The following is an 18,792-nucleotide window of genomic DNA, read 5'->3' on the forward strand; positions in this document are numbered from 1 at the left end:
TTTTGAGTTTTAAAAGCCAAATCTCATACTTCTAAGCCTCCGATCTCACCATTCATGTCTTAAATCATCATAATATGCCTAGCTATTAGAAAGGGGCTAGTGAATGTGATAACTTGCGAGTGAAGCAAGGGAAAAATGTATGATCAATAAGGATCAAGATGATTATGTGAGATGCGGAGGATGGTGGTGGAAGTGTTTGTTATGCCATGGGCCGAAAGGCTGTAATTGTTTATGAAATGGCTGGTTATGGATTTAACCATGAGCCGGAATAGCTGTGTATGCTATGAATATTGGCTGGTTCTGGATTGAACCGTGAGCCGGAATGGCTGGTATGGATGTTGATCCATGGATGAGAATTCATGCATGTTGATGCTGAATTATTGATAATTGTGAAATTGCACTTCCACTATCTGAGTACGAGTTTCCTTGGGTAGTAGCAGTGGCTAGCCACCACGTGCTCCAGGTTGAGACTCGAAGCTCTGTTAACCCTATGTTGTAAGTGTGGCCGGGCACTGTGAAAGGCCCGGATGAGCTCGAACCCCCGTAAATATTCACCAGTGAGGGTGAAGGATATGGATCATGTTTATGATCAAGTTTATAACGAGTATAACTCGAGTTTGGGGATGCACGACAGAGGGACAGTCCAATGGTTAGCGACCAGGACTTGTCGGGTTGGCTCTATAACCGATAAGATGATATCATCGGCCACTAGGGACAGGCATTCATCATATGCATACTATGTGAATTGTTTGAGATTGCCTATTTGACTGCATATTACTTGCTAATTGTCTAAATGTCCTATCTGCTACTATTTGTATATTCTTTGTTTGATATATCTGTGTTTGCTATAATATACTCCTGCTGGTGGTTGGGAGGTTTGAAGGAATTGGAAAGGGAAGTATTAGTTAGACTGAAGAATCTTTAGTCAGATGCCCTTATACGGTTTAGCTTGTTTATAAGCTTTGATATTATCTGGAGGAAGTTCTAGGATTGCCTTCGGCTTTCCTCCATTATTATGTATTATATATGTGGAAGCTGTTACCATGCTGGGGACCTCTGGTTCTCACCCATGCGGATTTTGTGGTTTTCAGATGCAGGACGTGAGGTTTCCCGCTGAGGCATGCTGGAGACTTCTATACTTGCGAAGATCCTTTGTTCTCGGGGCTATTTTTGGTTTATATGTTTTGTTTAGATACTTTTATCTCCATTAAATAATACAAACTGTGATGACTCCTTTTATGGGAGAATTTTGGAGAATAGGTTTTATGTATTTGTGTCCCTTTGGGTTTCCTTTGGGGTTTCCTTATGTTATCATATGTATATATTGCTATGCTCGGACCGGTTTTCTTCGCAGCCGGATTTTGAGTCTTGATATTCCTGTTTTTGACACTCCTTTGTATATATAAAATCTCGCGTTGGTTATCCTTGTTCGTTACGTTATCGAGCGGAGTGTTGCGCTTTCGAATTGCGATTTTTGTTTACCCCTTTTTCTACAAAGGCTCCTAGTTATAATCAATCATTCATACTACTATACGTACTAAATTTTTATTTTAGAGGTCGTAATACCTTGCCATCCCTGAATTATGACTTAAGCATAATTCTCTGTATGGTAGGGTGTTACAAGTACTCTACTCTGTTCAGGAGTTAACAATTAATCAATCATGTACTTCTACTCCAATAAAAAAATGAAAGGCAATTAATCTAATAAAACAATTCACAGACTATAGTTTCTTTTAGTATTTGTAGTTAAAAGGAGATAGTGGCAAGCTTCAAAGATATAAAGACATGACAGAAATTCCAATACACATAGAAAATGGAGGCGCAATCCTTTGTATAAGACAAATATATGGCAATAGCAAACAACAGGAAATTTAAGTAACTTTCTTAAAGATATTCCTAACTAACAATGGGCAAATTCAAAATGGAACTCCTTTTGTACTCTATGCCTTCTTTTTCCTTCTTCTTTTTTTTTTAATTAGTACAAGTAGCTGATTAAGATAAATTGACAGAATTACAAAGTGTAATTAGGACGAAAAAGTAATAATTCTCTAAACTAAAGTGTTAACGCCTTGCCTGATTTCCTTTAATTTCCATCTTCAACTTGCTTTTCCATGAAGTCAAACATCTCTCCATAACACATGGTGACAAGTGCATAGATGAGTCATAGTAGCAAAGCAATGTAATCAATGATATAGGCACATTGATGATGAAGAACCCTAGAAATTGACCAGCCATGAAGATCCACAAGAGTGCTTCAAAAGCAATCAATAAAGAGATATTAGGAGATAATATCTATGTATTTACAATCTTAAAAAACAAAAGACTTCACAAGTAATTTAACACTAAACTAGAATAATAACTATTACTTTTCAAACTAAGGAACCTAGGAAGTTAACAGCCAAACTGGAGGAGCACTAGGTGAATTTGAGCTAGGAAAAAGCTAATATAAGGCAGAATCAAGGCAAATTCAAAATACAATATATGAATAAAAGAAAAAAAATAAGAATAAAAGCACATAAACTACTACTCATGTGTTTTTATGCCCGAGATAACAGCATTTTACTTTGATAATTCCTATAGTCCAAACCATGAAACCTATATACATTAGCATTCACAAGAAATAGAAATCTACAACTTCACACTTCTGTTACTGTTATCAAATTAAGTAATGAACACCCTTATACCTCCCTATGAACACCCCTATACCTCCCAATGGAATAATGTCATTCTCCATTGAAAAGTGAATTACAGTTGTAGGGTGACAGAACAGACCTTTAGAGCTTCACCATGGAGAACTAGACTTTCATTTTCTCGCAAAGCTCGATTCAGCAACTTGGAAATGTCAAAGTTCCAAATCCAAATAAAAATAAAACAAAAATTAAATATAGTCAAAGCTCCAAATCAAATGAAGCAAAGCAAACATGTTTGAAGTCTGCATTACTATTTTATTTCAAGTTTTGTTCATTTTAACTTCAATTACACAATAAACTAGTTAGCTATAGTAATAATAAACTTTCCTATTCAATTCAATCCTATATGCTACCTTTATGTCTCTTACCTATTATTAGGATAAGAAACAATGATTTGCTTTTAAAAATTAAAATAAAAGTACAAAAGAATTATTATTAGGATAAGAAACAATGATTTGCTTTTAAAAATTAAAATAAAAGTACAAAAGAATTATTACACACTGCAGCAGAGGATTAATTGAACATATAAATTAGGAATATATGTAACACCTTATTCTTTCTCGTAATAAGACTTTATATTTTCATGACCATTTTCATGACTCAAACTATATTGCAAGACAAATATTAAGTTTACAAACAAATGAATAAAAATTTCATGATTACACAAACCCTAAAATTGAAACTTAACATACAGTAAGATAGAGACTCAAAGGAATAAGCATAAAGGTTTACCTTGATTTCCTTAGATGGATGAAGCATTTCGTCGAACAGGTCGGATGCATAAAGACATAAATGCAAAAGTTCAATCATAATTGTTTCACTTAGCTGCTCTGTTCGTGATGGAGAAATAGAGGAACAAAAAATCCTGTTGAATTTCAGAATTAGCAAAAATATAAAATGGAAAACAAAAAATCGAAAACATAAAGGGAGAAGATCTACCGGCGGTGACGATCTTGTCCGTCTACGCGCAAGACCGGCGGCGGTGCGGTGTTATAGCGACATCGTCGTTCGCGAAGAGGCTGTTTTTCTCGATCTCAGAGGTTTGGGCGTTGCTACCAGATCTAGACATCAGCTATGTCTTCTCTTCTCAACCTTTGTTTCTGAATCAAAACTAGGTAAACTCTAATTTCTGAACTTGCAGTTATAAAATTACGAAAAAATAAGCTAGGTTGGAAGAGAAAAGGATTCAGATCGCGAATCAGACTGAGATGAAAAGTGAGAAGAAATTCGAGCGATGAAGATGGAATGATTGGTGCGTGGTTCTCAGAATTCAGAGAAAATGAGGCAATGAGAGAGTAGTTTGAGTGAGGGAAAGCAGTGAGATGGTGAGAGGGGGCAGACGTTTCACAGTTTCAAGTTCAGTTGTTTTTATTATTTTAAAATTTTAGTATTTTTTTAGTCGCAATAGTTTAAATGGTCATTATAGGCTATAGTATTAATGATAAATGTATAATTGTCGTTAAAAAATTGCTTTAAAAAGAGAAATTGTGACAATAATACTATTGCCACTAAAAATTTGACGCTAGACATTATTTTTCCTGTAGTGCAAAGAAAATAGACATGGTATCTATTAATAGAACTGGTGCAATTTTTCTCTCAGATAGCAGAGATGGTGATGGTCTTGATAGCAATGTGATAGCTTTATTGATATATTGATATGGTTGATATATTTAGAGATACTCAAAAATGCAGCTATATTGAATATTTAGATAGGTTAATCACATTCCGGAAATAGGTTTATGGTCTTGAATATTTAGACATACTAAAAAATACAGTTATATTGATATGCTTGATAACAATCTGGATATGAAGCATAATGAGATCTTAGAGCAATTTATAATGACAAAGGTTTATTCTAAATTATTTGTAAAAGCATATCTATAAGTAGTTCATTTGCACCTTATAAAACTTTTTTTTATTTCAAACATTGGGAATACTTATTTATATGTTAAGATGATTGAATTCTTTGATTACTAATGAACCAAGGAATGAATCCAAATATTAATAGTAGAAGCAAAATATTCACTCCTTGGATGAAAATCGTCTTCTGCTCTCGTTCATGTCCTCGACTTGGTAATTCCCCATTTCCCCCTTGGTAATTCACCGCCATTAGTAGTTTCCTTCATTCTAGTATTGATTGGTTGTTAATATTACTGAGGATCATCTTAGTTCCACTTTGATCCATTGTACAACTGCACAAGTATGTTATCTTCTAATTTCACTGGTACACCTAAACTCCATCATTACGATATGGAACTCTTTGATTTACACCAACTTGATTGTAATTGATAGGGTCAAGAATTTTGAAGTTTGCACGCCTATCCATTAAATTTGTATATTTAAGTGTGTGTTTTCTGATTATCTACAAATATACTTCATTTGATTAGTTTGTGGCCATAAATTATCTAAATGAAAATTATGGCTATTAAAATATAATAATATATGGTTATTAAAATCGACGGCAATGTTGTTGCTTTTAAAATTTAATATAGACAAAAATCGACGATAATGTTACCGCTTTTTAATGTAAAATAGACGAAAAAATGTAAAAATATGTCGATAATTTAATAATTAAATCGACGGTTAATTTTTCAGTTTTAATAAATCAAATATCGACACAAGCATCGTCGATTTTAGATAATATTATCGACCATCAAAGTGTCACTTTTATTAAATATGTAAAAATCTTAAACCTATATTATAGACACCGTAGCCGTTAATTTTATTGAAAGTTTATCGGCAACCTGAAAAGCCGTCGATTTTATTAGTTTTTTGAAAAATCGACACGTTTTAAAGCAATTTTATTAGTTTTTTAAAAAATCAACACGTTTTAAAGCGACAGCTAATATCGTCGATTTTACCATCGATTTTTAATATTATCGATGGTTTTACTTTTGATTTGGCTGTCGATTTTAACGGCATTTCTTGTAGTGTACGTAAAATATTAAGTAGAATTACATATTTAAAGCATTTATTTTCTTATACACGTTTAGTATTATTGACAAAGAAATGTTATTATTATTATTATTATTATTATTATTATTATTATTATTATTATTATTATTATATTAAATAATTTAATTTTTAATTATTGATAAATTGAAAATATATTAAAATTATATGACATACTATTATATTAGTAGAATTTTTTCTCAAATACTTAGATATATTACTGATAAAATAAATTCATAAATATTAAAAAATGAAATTAAAATTAAAAAATAAATATTACATATCTAAATAAAATAGACTTAACGAATAAAGTGAGATTAACTTTTAAATTTTTTTGAAATAAAACTAATTAAATTATAATATTAAAATTAAACTATTTAAATTATATTTAAGTTATTTAATTCTAGACATTAGATGCGTATACATTAGAATCATTTTCATAACAACAATTAATAGAAATAGTTTGATCTATTTAAATATGTAAAATTTGTGCAAATCATCAGATCATTCTCTTGTTAAATAAGCTTCATTATCTGCTATCTATGTAATGCAGCATGACAAAATTATTCATATTTAGCTCAATGATAAATTCAATTCTCCTTAAAAAAGATAATTTTATCCACATTCTATTAGATTGGTCTGCGTTGAACTCTTACATTCATATAATTATTAGCACCCAAAATAACAAAAACAACTTGGAATGAAACATGACAGATGTGGTACATTATAGTTGATTGTAGTACAAGATAATTTTACTATAAGATAAAAGAAAAAAATTGAGTAAAAATACTTATTATATAATTAAAAGAATATAAGTAAGATTGAATTCATAAAAGGGGACAACATTCTAATTTACACCTTAAAAAGGAACAATTCTTATTAAAAAAAAATATAGTATTATTCAACCATGTTATATGTACATTAAAATCAGATATTAAAATTAACTATTAGTATAAAATACATATTAAAATATAAAATATATATTGAAAATGAGTTAAACAATACATGTATTTATACATAAATACATATATAATGGTTGATTTTTATGACTAATTTTAGTGTACAAATAGTATTTTATTATTATTATTATTATTATTATTATTATTATTATTATTATTATTATTATTATTATTATTATTATTATTATATGAAATAATTAAAAAATTCAAAAATTTTAGAAAAAAACTTTGACTCTAAAATTTATACTCATGAACAGTAAATAAAACACTCTATATATACTATTTACCGACATATAAAAAGAATAATTATAATTATTTAAAAAATATGATATAAAATATTGATCTTATCATAATTAATTATTAAATATTGATAAATATAATTATTTAAAATTAATACTTTTTAGAAATAAGAAACAAAAGAAAGAAGCAAATATATTGGCATCAAAATGCGATATATCATCATGTTTGACAACAAAATATAATCTGTTATAGAATAATATAATATTTTAATCTAATTTAGGCTTCAAATTACATAATCTAAATCTAAAAATATTAATAAATGATATTTAGATTATAATTTATGCAAATAAATTTATTTGATCTTTTCTCTCCTTCAAATAATAGAAATAGATAAACTAAAAAATAGTTATGATTTGTATATCTAAATAGAAATAAGCTAAAATAAAATAAATCATGTTATGAAATTACTCATCCCAAAAGTTTAAGCTGATGGGAGAAGGTAACATTAATGGTTAGATCTGTAACACTCCCCTTCAAACAAGAACCTCTTTTTGGGTTTGTTTGATTTTGCATAGGCCTTCTTTTCTCTTTTATTTGCCTTATGCTATTTTTTTACTTTTGGATTCACCAAGGATCGAACTCTTGACCTTTCGGGCATAGAGCTCTAATATCATGTTAGGTATCAAGAACCTAAATCAAACACTTAGAGAGCTAATAGAAGGTTATTGCTACTCACACAATAGCAACAGCAACAATTAAGTATTCAGTAGCAACAACAACTACTACAATTAAGAAACAATTCAAAAATAAACACACACAGCAGCAACAACAAAGATCAAATAATTCAGAAGTCATTACACAACAACAACAACAATATAAACTTGTTTTGCCAATCAGAGCATCAACACTTCAAAGACCAGCAGCAGCTTCAGCAACCCCCATCCCAATACCTATAAATGACATTGAAATTGTTGTGCCACATGATGAAGAAGCACCTCCAACAGCACCAACAATAAATACACACTCTATGGTCACCAGAAGTAAAGTTGGTATCTTCAAACCAAGAGTGTTTCTAGTCAGTGTAGAGCCAAGGAATGTACAGCAAGCACTTCAATTCCCTGAATGGAAGGTAGCTATGAATTTGGAATATGAAGCCCTGTTGAAAAACAAAACATGGGAACTAGTCACTCTCCTTCCTAATAGAGAAGCAATAGGAAGTAGATGGGTATTCAGAATTAAGTACAATTCTGATGGGTCGTTACAAAAATATAAGGCAAGACTAGTAGCACAAGGGTACTCACAGAGACCAGGGTTTGACTTCATTGAGACATACAACCCAGTGATCAAGCCTACTTCAATCAAAGTTCTATTATCAATTGCCCTAGCTGAATCACGGACAATTAGGCAATTGGATGTAAACAATGCCTTTTTACATGGAGACTTGACGGAAGAAGTGTATATGAAGCAGCCAAAGGAATATGAAAAAGAAAATTTCACACTAGTCTGTAGATTAATCAAAGCCCTCTATGGATTAAAACAGGCCTCTAGAGAGTGGTATCACAAGCTTGCCAATGGATTGACAGAAACTGGGTTCAAGGCAACCAAATCAGATGTGTCAGTATTTCTAAGGGTGATGAATGGAGCGAAGACCTTTGTGTTGGTGTATGTTGATGATATAATCATCACAGAAGAGTCTGAAAAACAAGTACAAGAAGTGATTGAAAAACTGAATAAAAAATTTGCACTCAAAGACATGGACAATCTTCACTACTTTCTTGAAATTTAGGTAGTTAAGACAAGTGATGGAGGACTGCTTCTCTTTCAACAGAAGTACATCAATAAGGTGTTGAAGAAAACAAACATGGAAGGTTGCTCAAGCTGTCACACCCCTCTACCCTCAACAGTGAAGCTATTAGCCCATGGTGATTCTAGCTTTAATGACCCTCAGTTGTATAGGTCAGTTATTGGCAGCTTACAATATCTAACAGTGACCAGACTTAAAATTTCATATAGTGTACACAAGATGTCACAATTTGTACAAGCTCCTCTAAATACTCATTGGAGAATGATAAAGAGAATACTCAGGTACCTCAATGGTACAATAAGACATGGATTGTGTCTGAAGAAGGCTAACTCTATGAAAGCCACAGCCTACAGTGACTCAGATTGGGCTGGAAACCCTGATGATAGGAAGTCAACAAGCGGGTACTGTGTATTTCTTGGTTCAAATCTAATTTCCTAAGCTTCAAGAAAGCAAACAGCAGTAGCAAGATCAAGCATGGAGGCTGCATATAGAAGTATGGCAGACCTGGTAGCTGAGCTAATTTGGGTGAAAAATTTAATGTGTGAGCTACAATTTCCACTAAAAGAGGCACCTATGATCTATTGAGACAATTTAAGTGCAGTCCTACTTGCTGCCAACCCAATCCTACATTCAAAGTCCAAATACTTTGAGATAGACTTTTATTTTGTCAGGGATCTTGTGAATAGCAAAGACATTAATTAGAGTAAGTCACATATCAGGAACCATGCAGGTGGCTGATATTCTAACAAAGACTGTGTCTTCTGACAATTTTCTGCACTTTAGAATCAAACTGAGTATTGAGAAATTAGACAGTGTAGCTGAAGAAACAAAAAGCAAAGAGGTCAGAAGCAATAATCAGCAAAAATAGCAAAGCAAAACAACTAGAGATGATGATACATGATGATCAAAGCAGGGCAAGACAAGAAAAAGAAGAAAGTAGAGATGATATTAGGCATGCTTAAGTTCCAATAATAATTACCTTTAGTTGAGTCAAGTAAACACAGTTAGCATGGTGTTAACATAGTTGGTTAGGCAGCCAGTTGTTGAGCTGGAATTAGTTAGTGGCTAAAAAATTTTAGAGACTCTTTGACTATAAGTAGCAATATTCACTGCTACAGTAGTAACTACTTTTCAATTTTACAATGCAATTCACAGATTCATTTCTTTCTCTCTTTTCCACTTCTCTCTCTTTTCTCTGAACCTTCTATTAGCTCTCTAAGTGTTTGATTTAGATTCTTGATACCTTCAAATCATATTAAGAACAAAAGTTAATTTTTTAAACAATTAATTTGAATTAAAAAATTAGATAATTATTTATATTTATAATTAAATTAAATGTTTACGTTAAAATTTTTAATTTTATTAGTTATTAAATTATTTTTTTGTTTTAAAATTAAGAGTTAATAAGAATGTTATTTTGATTATAATTACAAATATAAATAGATGTTTATTTTGATACGATAATAAATTTATATTTATTGATACAATAAAAATATAAACAAATAATTATAATTTTGTTTTGTAGAATTTGTATTAATTTATTAATAAAAAATAAAATAATTAGTCATTTAATATATAATAAATCTTGTTTATCTATGAGATATATTCTTTGTGCAAAAATAATAAATTTGTATGTTTGTAACTATTTTTTGCTTAATATATATTTTTGCATTAAACAAATAGTAACATAAAATTTAATAGCATGAAATGAATAGTATAATAGTTATATACAATTGATTTTTTATGAAATCCAATTTTAAGATTTGAACTCATTACTGTCATCTAATTGTATAAATGAAATTATCAAGTAATAAGAATATAATACATGATGAAATAAAAATTCAATTAATATGATTGTTATATGTCATTATTGTAAATAAATGGTTTTGTATCCTAATATAGGATTTTTTTTCTCATTTTTTTTTCAAAATAAAAACAAAAGAATCAATGATCTTTAGTAACAGAAATAAGAAACGATGAGTATTATCTTACAAAAATATAGATAAAAATAGAGAGAGAGAGAAAAAATATACTAATTGTAAGAATTATTCAAAGTATAAAACATATATTGAGGTTTGAATATAACTAATAAATTAGTAAATATTAGTTACACAAAATATAAATACAAAAGTATGTGTGAATAAAATATATAATTTTACTTGTATACGTAGAGAGTTTTGAAAAAGTTAGCAAAATTGATAGGCAAGTTTGTACTCGAATTGGTTAAAAGTCGAGTTTGTTTTCGGATTGGTTCATTGATAGATTATGAGATGTGAAATATTATGATACTTAAAAGTGAAACAATTCGAATGTATAAAGTACATACTTTATAAAAAGTTACGATAGATTAAAATTTGATAAGAGATATTAAATAAAATCTTAAATAAGATTGTTGAAATTGGTTCAAAAATTTGAATGTAATTCAAGTTTTATAAACTTGGGGGAGTAAAAATTGTTCTTGTGTGGATGAACTTTTGATATATATCTCGTCTTAAAAGAAATTAGATTTGTCTCTTCATCTCTAAAGGATATATACTTCAACAAGAAGAACACAAAGAGATGAGTACTTACAAAAGACACTCCAAATTTCAAGTTAGTATATATTTAAAAAGTATATAATAATTTTATGAATATAAAATATTAGACATAAAATAAAATTTATCATGTGATCTGTTTTAAAATATAAAAATAAGTGTTTTTATAGACATAAAATTAATTAATAAAGTTAATATTATGATTGTTAATTATTAAATCAAAATAATATAATTATTAAGATAAATTTAAAATAAAAATAAATAAATCAAATTATAATTCATAATACACCGTAAAAATCGAGCTATAAATAACAACGGATCATTTCCTAATTACTATTCATATTTGAAGAGTGGTGAATCAATATTCACAGATTTTTGGAGTGAAAATATCTTGTTCCCACACGGGATAAGGCTGCATACACACACATAGTAACTTTTGTCGTACGCCATAGTAATGAATGTCTCTGATATCAGGAGATGGCCACTATTTATGTCGTTTCAACTATATAAAGGCCACACCATATTACTCCCTTACAATTCAATTAATTATTAATTGAATATCCTTTTATTATATGAATTCAATTAATATGTAGTTTAAGAATATATGATAAATTTATTATTAATAAAAAATTTTAAATATTTTTATTTAGTAAATATAAAATAAATACATTAAATTTTAATTTTTATATTTTTAATAATTTTTTTATTTTATAATCTTAACATGTGTTTTTAAGTTGCGTTTGTTTATAGAGATAGAACACTAAGATAAGGACACATAAATATAGAATCGTACACAGAGATATTGAGTTTACTTGGGTGAGCTTTTAATAAAAGATCTTTTTTTAAGTTATTTTTTCAAAAAATCTTATAAAAAAGTAAAAGTAATTTTATGTTTGGGTATTTTATGTAAAAAGATTTCTTTTATTTATCAATTATGTTCGGGTATAACCATATAAAAGTATTTTTTTATTTATTTAGTATGTAAAAAATATCTTTTTTTAAAAGAATTTTTTAAAAAAAAAAGATGTAAATCGTAGTTTTTCAAAAAAAAAATTATTTTTCTAATTTTTTTACTTTTACTACTAAAAATTTACTAAATATACTAAAAAATTAAAAAAAAATTCATTGTAAAAAGATCTTTTTTTATTAATTTAATGAGATCCAAACAAGTACACTGTGTCCAAAAATACTAAATTAATATATTTTATGTCTATCCTGACAAAAAAACACAAAAACACTAACAAAAAATATAACTTATTTTTTATTTTTTTATTATTTTTATTGATTTTTATATTTATATTTTTTATTATTATATTTTTATTTTTAAATTTTTTTAATAAAAAAAATAAAAATAAAATAAATTTTTATAATTTATTTTAATTTATCACTAAATTATATTTCTATCTTTTTTATCTTATTTTTAATATTTTATTTTATTATATTTTCAAAAATTTAATATTTTATTTTATTATATTCTCAAAAACAAACGCAATTTTAGGACACATGATAAATACACGCTTGTTATATACATGAATTTAATCAAATGTCCTTTACTCGGTTTCATTTATTCAGTCTTTTCGGATTCATATTTGTATTTAAGTTAGTAATAGTACCGGCATATGTATTGAATTGTGTCGAGCTCTTTAATTTCATTTAAAATAAAAAACTGAGAATACAAATAGAAGTTTTTTGACATCAATTGATGTCTAGAAATAGTACTAATTCTTTTTGGCAATAATGACATTTGAAATTACAATAATGTACATCATCAATGATAGGTATATAAGTGAACAAATTAAAGAAAGCGTTGTAGATATTTATTATTTATTCATTATCTTCCAACCCATACTATACTAATATCCCAAAAGCTATTTAGCCCCACAACCCTTCTTGGGACTAAAACAAATTAGCACCCGCGTGACTCAACAAACTTTGAAATAAATGTGGGAAAGGCTAATAATAAGGTCGTCATACCATAGCAGCTTCCTCTGCTATTACCTTCCCATACTGCCCAATAATGAACTGAAAAATGTTACATGCATACAAAATTAATTACTAAATTAATTATTATATATTTTTATATAAATATATATTGTATTTAATTTATTTTAATATGTATTTTATACGAATAATTAATTTAATAATTAAATTTTAATATATACATAGCAGAATTGTACTAAATTAAATATATATCCCATTGCTTAGGTGTGTGTACCTTTATGAGTATCACAACTGATAGATGTACGATCAATACACTATACCTCTTTAGAAGGTCACAATTTTATTTTTCTCAAAGCCTCCTATAGCTACATTAATTACATGCATGTGTCCTATGGGCTAAGTGTTAGAGGCTCCAACCATAAGTTGGGGAGGCTTACCCATATGGATTACATAATAATAAAGAAAAATACAATTGTAGTAGGTTTGAATGGAACAAACTTTTGACTTAAACGTTTAAACATTTAATGTTATTTTGCTATAGTTTAACATTGTTGTTGCGGCTAGCTACATATGAATGTAGTTATACCTGTGCTGCAACTGTAAATATTGTAATTGTTGCAATGTGAAAATTATGTAACTCAAACTTTGATCTGTTGTGGTCAATTGCAATGTCTGTTATGTTGAGACGTAATCATAATCTGTTTCCATTAAGTTACACAATTAACTTATTAGATGCGTGCTTAAGAATATAACAATGGAGTAATTGTGGTGTAGTAATGTAATTGTAAAGTGATTGTCTTGTATTTAAGCCAACATTAACCAATTTCTTATTTTTTACTAAAAATATTGGCCTCCTAACATTTTCATTTGCATATATAATATTACGATTGCATAACATGATCTGCTCCGCAATTTAAAATAAGAATTTAATTTTGATACTCTGTTAGTGTAAAATTGTTTTACATGTGCATTTAATCGTATAATGTTATATATTAGTAAAAATAACTACTTTTTACATTGACCGTCTGAATAGCATTCAAGAGAATGACTATAATTACACGACTATATAACACGTTTTCCACGGTCAGTATCAAAATTAAACTCTTTAAAACAATGACATAACAATAACAAGTTTGATGTGATGCTTTGTCACAAACCTTCAAAAGAATATATATTCTCAACCAACATATAATTTCATCGCCGAAACTTAAAATTCAACCAATGGAATGCTTCAAAGCACAAAGTACACATTTTTCTACATAATGATTTGAAAGACTTGCTAATAATCCCAAGCAAAGTTTCCTAAAATGGAAAAAGTGATCTAACAGTAGAAGTGGAGAAAGAGACTTCTATTTATTTTTAGTAGCCAATGCACATGGACACTTAGACGGTTAGACTTGTTGCTGCCTGTTAGTAATATATATATATATATATATATATATATATATATATATATATATATATATATATATATATATATACACTCTAAAGTTGGAAAATAACATTAAAGATATGCTAAGAAAATATGCGCTGAAAAAGTCTACTAAGGCGTATAAATGCTTTCATTATACCAGTATGACTATTCCTTCTTATGCAAGAGTCTATTAGACTTTGCATGTGAGCAACGTTCATGCTCATTTATTATGTGTTGAAAATTAATCATAGATGTTCCAAGATCTTGGTATAAATCGATTTTCTTAGAAGCTTAAGCTATTTGCCGAAGATACATAACATAAGTTGTTTCTATATATTAGATCAGTAATGCATATAAAGTTCTTCACATCATTATTATCTAATTCGGGGTTTACAAACGTGAGTATAACAAAAGCAAAAACAAGGTAGTAGACTCTATTGTTTAGTTGCCATAAGCATATACATAGAAATTTAAATCTTTGGTGTAAACGATTTTTAAATATCAACTTCACATTTGTACGTGAGTCTTCACTAAATCTTTTCCAACTTTTTCAGTGCTTATTAGCATTCTTTATACACAGTTTTTCTCATGCTCTTGTGCTAAGTGCTAAATCATATGTTCTTATGCATAAGTATTTGATTTTGTTTTTCTTGTCAGGCATCATGATTTCTAGATTACTCTTCATATTCTTTGCCCTTATGGTGACAAATTCAATGGCTATGATGGTTCAAAAGACCTACATTGTTCACATGGACAGAACCAAAATTAGAGCCTCAATTCATTCTCAAGACATCACAAAACCATGGTTTGAATCAGTCATTGATTTCATTTCTGAATCTTCAACACAAGAAGAACAAGAACAGGAGATTCTACCTCCTCAGCTTATTTATGTATATGAAACCAACATGTTTGGTTTCGCGGTGTGCCTTTCGCAGAAACAACTCGAATCCTTGAGCAAAGTCGATGGCTTCCTTTCAGCATTACCTGATGAACTATTAACCCTTCACACAACACACACTCCAAATTTTCTTGGCCTAAAGAATGGAATAGGCCTTTGGAGTGCTCAAAATTTGGCCTCAGATGTAATAATTGGCATCATCGATTCGGGGATTTGGCCGGAACATATCAGTTTCAAAGATTCAGGGTTGTCCTCTGTACCTTCTCATTGGAAAGGTATTTGTGAACAGGGCACAAAATTCTCTGCTTCAAATTGCAACAAGAAACTCATTGGTGCAAGGACTTATCTCAAAGGGTACGAAAAATCCGTCGGGAAGATCAACGACACGGCGGATTATCGTTCCCCTCGAGACTCCATAGGCCATGGAACACACACTGCTTCGACCGCAGCCGGTAGCTTGGTGAAGAATGCAAGCTTCTATGGCCTTGCTAGTGGCTCAGCAAGTGGAATGAGAAAAACTTCAAGAATTGCAGCCTATAAAGCTTGTTGGCCTGCTGGATGTGTTAATTCGGACATACTCGCCGCCATGGACCAAGCAGTTTCCGATGGAGTTGATGTGTTATCACTCTCTTTAGGTGGATTTCCCAAACCTTACTATGGTGATAGCATCGCCATAGCCTCGTTTGGTGCAGCGAAAAACGGTGTTTTTGTTTCTTGCTCTGCAGGTAAACAGGGACCGATTATAAAGGGGCGAATAGTGACTTCTGTCGGCCATAATTTTAAACAATTATATTTGTATACGTATTTAAAGAAATAAAAAATCTTGTGTAATTCAATAGTTTTATACGTGATTATTTTAATAATATTAACATATTGTTTTTTCATGTAACTATCATATCAAAAATGAAACCATTGAAAAAACTTTTTAAGATTTTTTTATGTTTATAAACCTTTTTTTTTTAAGATTCAATAATTTGATAATTTCATATCATGTGTCAATTGCTTTTAAAATTTTTAGATCCGCCTATGTAGGTAATTATGGACCTCACCCGTCTACGGTTGGAAATAGCGCGCCATGGATCATGACAGTTGCAGCCAGCTACACTGACAGAACGTTTCCGACGAAAGTAAGGCTCGGCCGCGGAGAAGTTTTCCGAGGATCTTCGCTGTACCAAGGAAGAAAAACAAGTCAATTGCCTCTTGTTTATGCAAAATCAGCAGGTGCTAATAAAGAAGCACAATACTGCACAGAAAATTCACTTGATCAAAATCTTGTTAAGGGGAATATTGTTGCTTGTGAGAAAGGACTAAACAGCCGAACTGAGAAGGGAGTGGTGGTTAAAAAGGCCGGTGGCGCCGGAATGATACTACTCAACTCAGAGAGCCAAGGATGTGAGCTTCTTGCTGATCCTCACATATTGCCAGCAACTTCATTAGATGCCTCAGAAAGTAACATTGTTAGAAACTATATCCAAACTTCGAAAAATACACCAACAGCTTCAATTTCCTTCCTAGGGACAAAATATGGCGAGCCTGCGCCGGCTATGGCGGCGTTTTCTTCTAGAGGGCCAAACTATTTTGGACTTGATGTGATTAAACCGGATGTTACTGCGCCCGGTGTGAACATCTTGGCAGCGTGGCCGGCGAAAGTTAGCCCAAGTTTGCTGAAAAGTGACAAAAGAAGTGTTATGTTTAACATTATTTCAGGCACTTCAATGTCATGTCCTCATGTTAGTGGCATAGCTGCATTGATCAAATCTGTTCATAAAGATTGGTCTCCTGCAGCCATAAAATCTGCATTGATGACTACTGCATACACATTGAACAATAAAGGCGATCCGATCAGGGATGCTGGATCGAATAATTCGGCTTCTGCTACTCCTTTTGCTTTTGGTTCTGGCCATGTTAATCCAGAAAGTGCATCTGATCCAGGTTTAGTATATGATATAAACACAAAAGATTATTTAAATTACTTGTGTAGCCTTAACTATACAGATTCTGAGATTGCTTTGGTATCAAGAGAGAATTTTGTGTGTCCTAAAAACTCAGTTCTTCAAGCTGGTGACTTGAATTACCCTTCATTTTCTGTTCTATTTGATAGAGTGGGACAAAATTCTAGTGTGACATACAAGAGGGTTGTCACAAATATTGCGAAATCACAAAGTGCTAATTATGTGGTTAATGTTGAACAGCCAAGGGGAGTTTCAGTTACTGTAGAACCAAGGAAACTGAAATTTGAGAAAATGGGACAGAAATTGAGCTATAGTGTGACATTTTCTTCAATTGGAAAAAGATTAAGAGATGCTGGTTCCAATTCATTTGGGTCACTGACTTGGGTTTCTGGAAAATATTACAAGGTTAGAAGTCCTATTGCTGTAACATGGCAATAGAAAATTTGAGAAGAGGATTTAGGGAACTTTACTTGATTGGATGAATCCATCACATTATTGGTGTTGAAAATAACATGCTATTAGTTTAGCATCATCATAAGGGTAATTTCTTTGTAATTGTTTCTTGCTAATTATTTTTCAATGTTGTAATTTGGAGTGTTCAATTTGCAACCTTTTTTCCTTCTTGTTTCATGAATTTTGATATCCCAGCCAGATTCAAGCCAAAAATCAAATGGGTATAACCACAGAAAATCACCCTTAGAGACTTGAAACATTATTTGTGCAGTTATGCTGTCTAAATATTATTTTATTTAATTTAAAAATAATAAACCCATTTCTTGAAAATTTTCCAAATGTGTTCATTAACTAAGTTGTTCTTTCTTTTTTCAATTGTTAATAAAAACAAATATTTTAACAACATTTTTCGTATCAAAGTTATATATTTAAAAATCTTTAGTGAAGAATGGTATATAATACCATTAAAGAAATCATTCATCCACATTTTAAAATTGAAAGGCCAAAGTGTATATAAAATAAAACATTAGAAGATATTGTAGCGTTGATCAGCTACTAAACCAAATATCAATAGTTCTATCTGGCTTTGGACAGATCACAGATCAGCTATATTAGTTTCTGATCTCTCATTTATACTCACTTTATTACCTAGACAATAGGAGAGAAAATGGTGATACTATAATAATAATTTTATAATTATTTTTATGTGAAGATCTTTTTTTTTTATTATTAGATAATAAATTATAGAGTTTGAGTGATATATTATAAAAATGTTATCTTTATTCAAAGTGTGACTAAACAAAAAAATTACACTTTTAATACAAGTATTTTCATAAAAAAATTTTAACTTTTTTATTTGAATAGGCACCTTATTATCATAGTCTTTTTTTTTCTTTATTCGAAAGAGAAAAAAGTAGGTGAAAACTAAAATAATTGAAAAGGGTAAAATATATTT

General features: G+C 30.0%; 1 protein-coding gene across 3 annotated transcripts; it reads left to right on the forward strand.

Annotated features, from left to right (window-relative positions):
* The first annotated feature begins 14,795 nt into the window (after positions 1-14,795).
* LOC130976833 (subtilisin-like protease SBT1.1) lies at positions 14,796-17,917 on the forward strand. Of its 3 annotated transcripts, none has more exons than XM_057901771.1 (3): positions 14,796-14,932; positions 15,192-16,157; positions 16,465-17,917. In XM_057901771.1, the coding sequence occupies exons 2-3, from the start codon at positions 15,197-15,199 to the stop codon at positions 17,820-17,822; spliced, it is 2,319 nt and encodes a 772-aa protein (XP_057757754.1). In that variant the 5' UTR covers positions 14,796-14,932; positions 15,192-15,196; the 3' UTR covers positions 17,823-17,917. The 3 variants fall into 3 exon arrangements, with proteins under 3 accessions (XP_057757754.1, XP_057757752.1, XP_057757753.1); XM_057901770.1 differs by having other exon boundaries at positions 14,852-14,958; XM_057901769.1 differs by having other exon boundaries at positions 14,816-16,157.
* Positions 17,918-18,792: the final 875 nt, after the last annotated feature.

The sequence above is a fragment of the Arachis stenosperma genome, chromosome 4 (assembly GCF_014773155.1).
Source record: "Arachis stenosperma cultivar V10309 chromosome 4, arast.V10309.gnm1.PFL2, whole genome shotgun sequence".
Classification (NCBI taxonomy): Eukaryota; Viridiplantae; Streptophyta; class Magnoliopsida; order Fabales; family Fabaceae; genus Arachis; species Arachis stenosperma.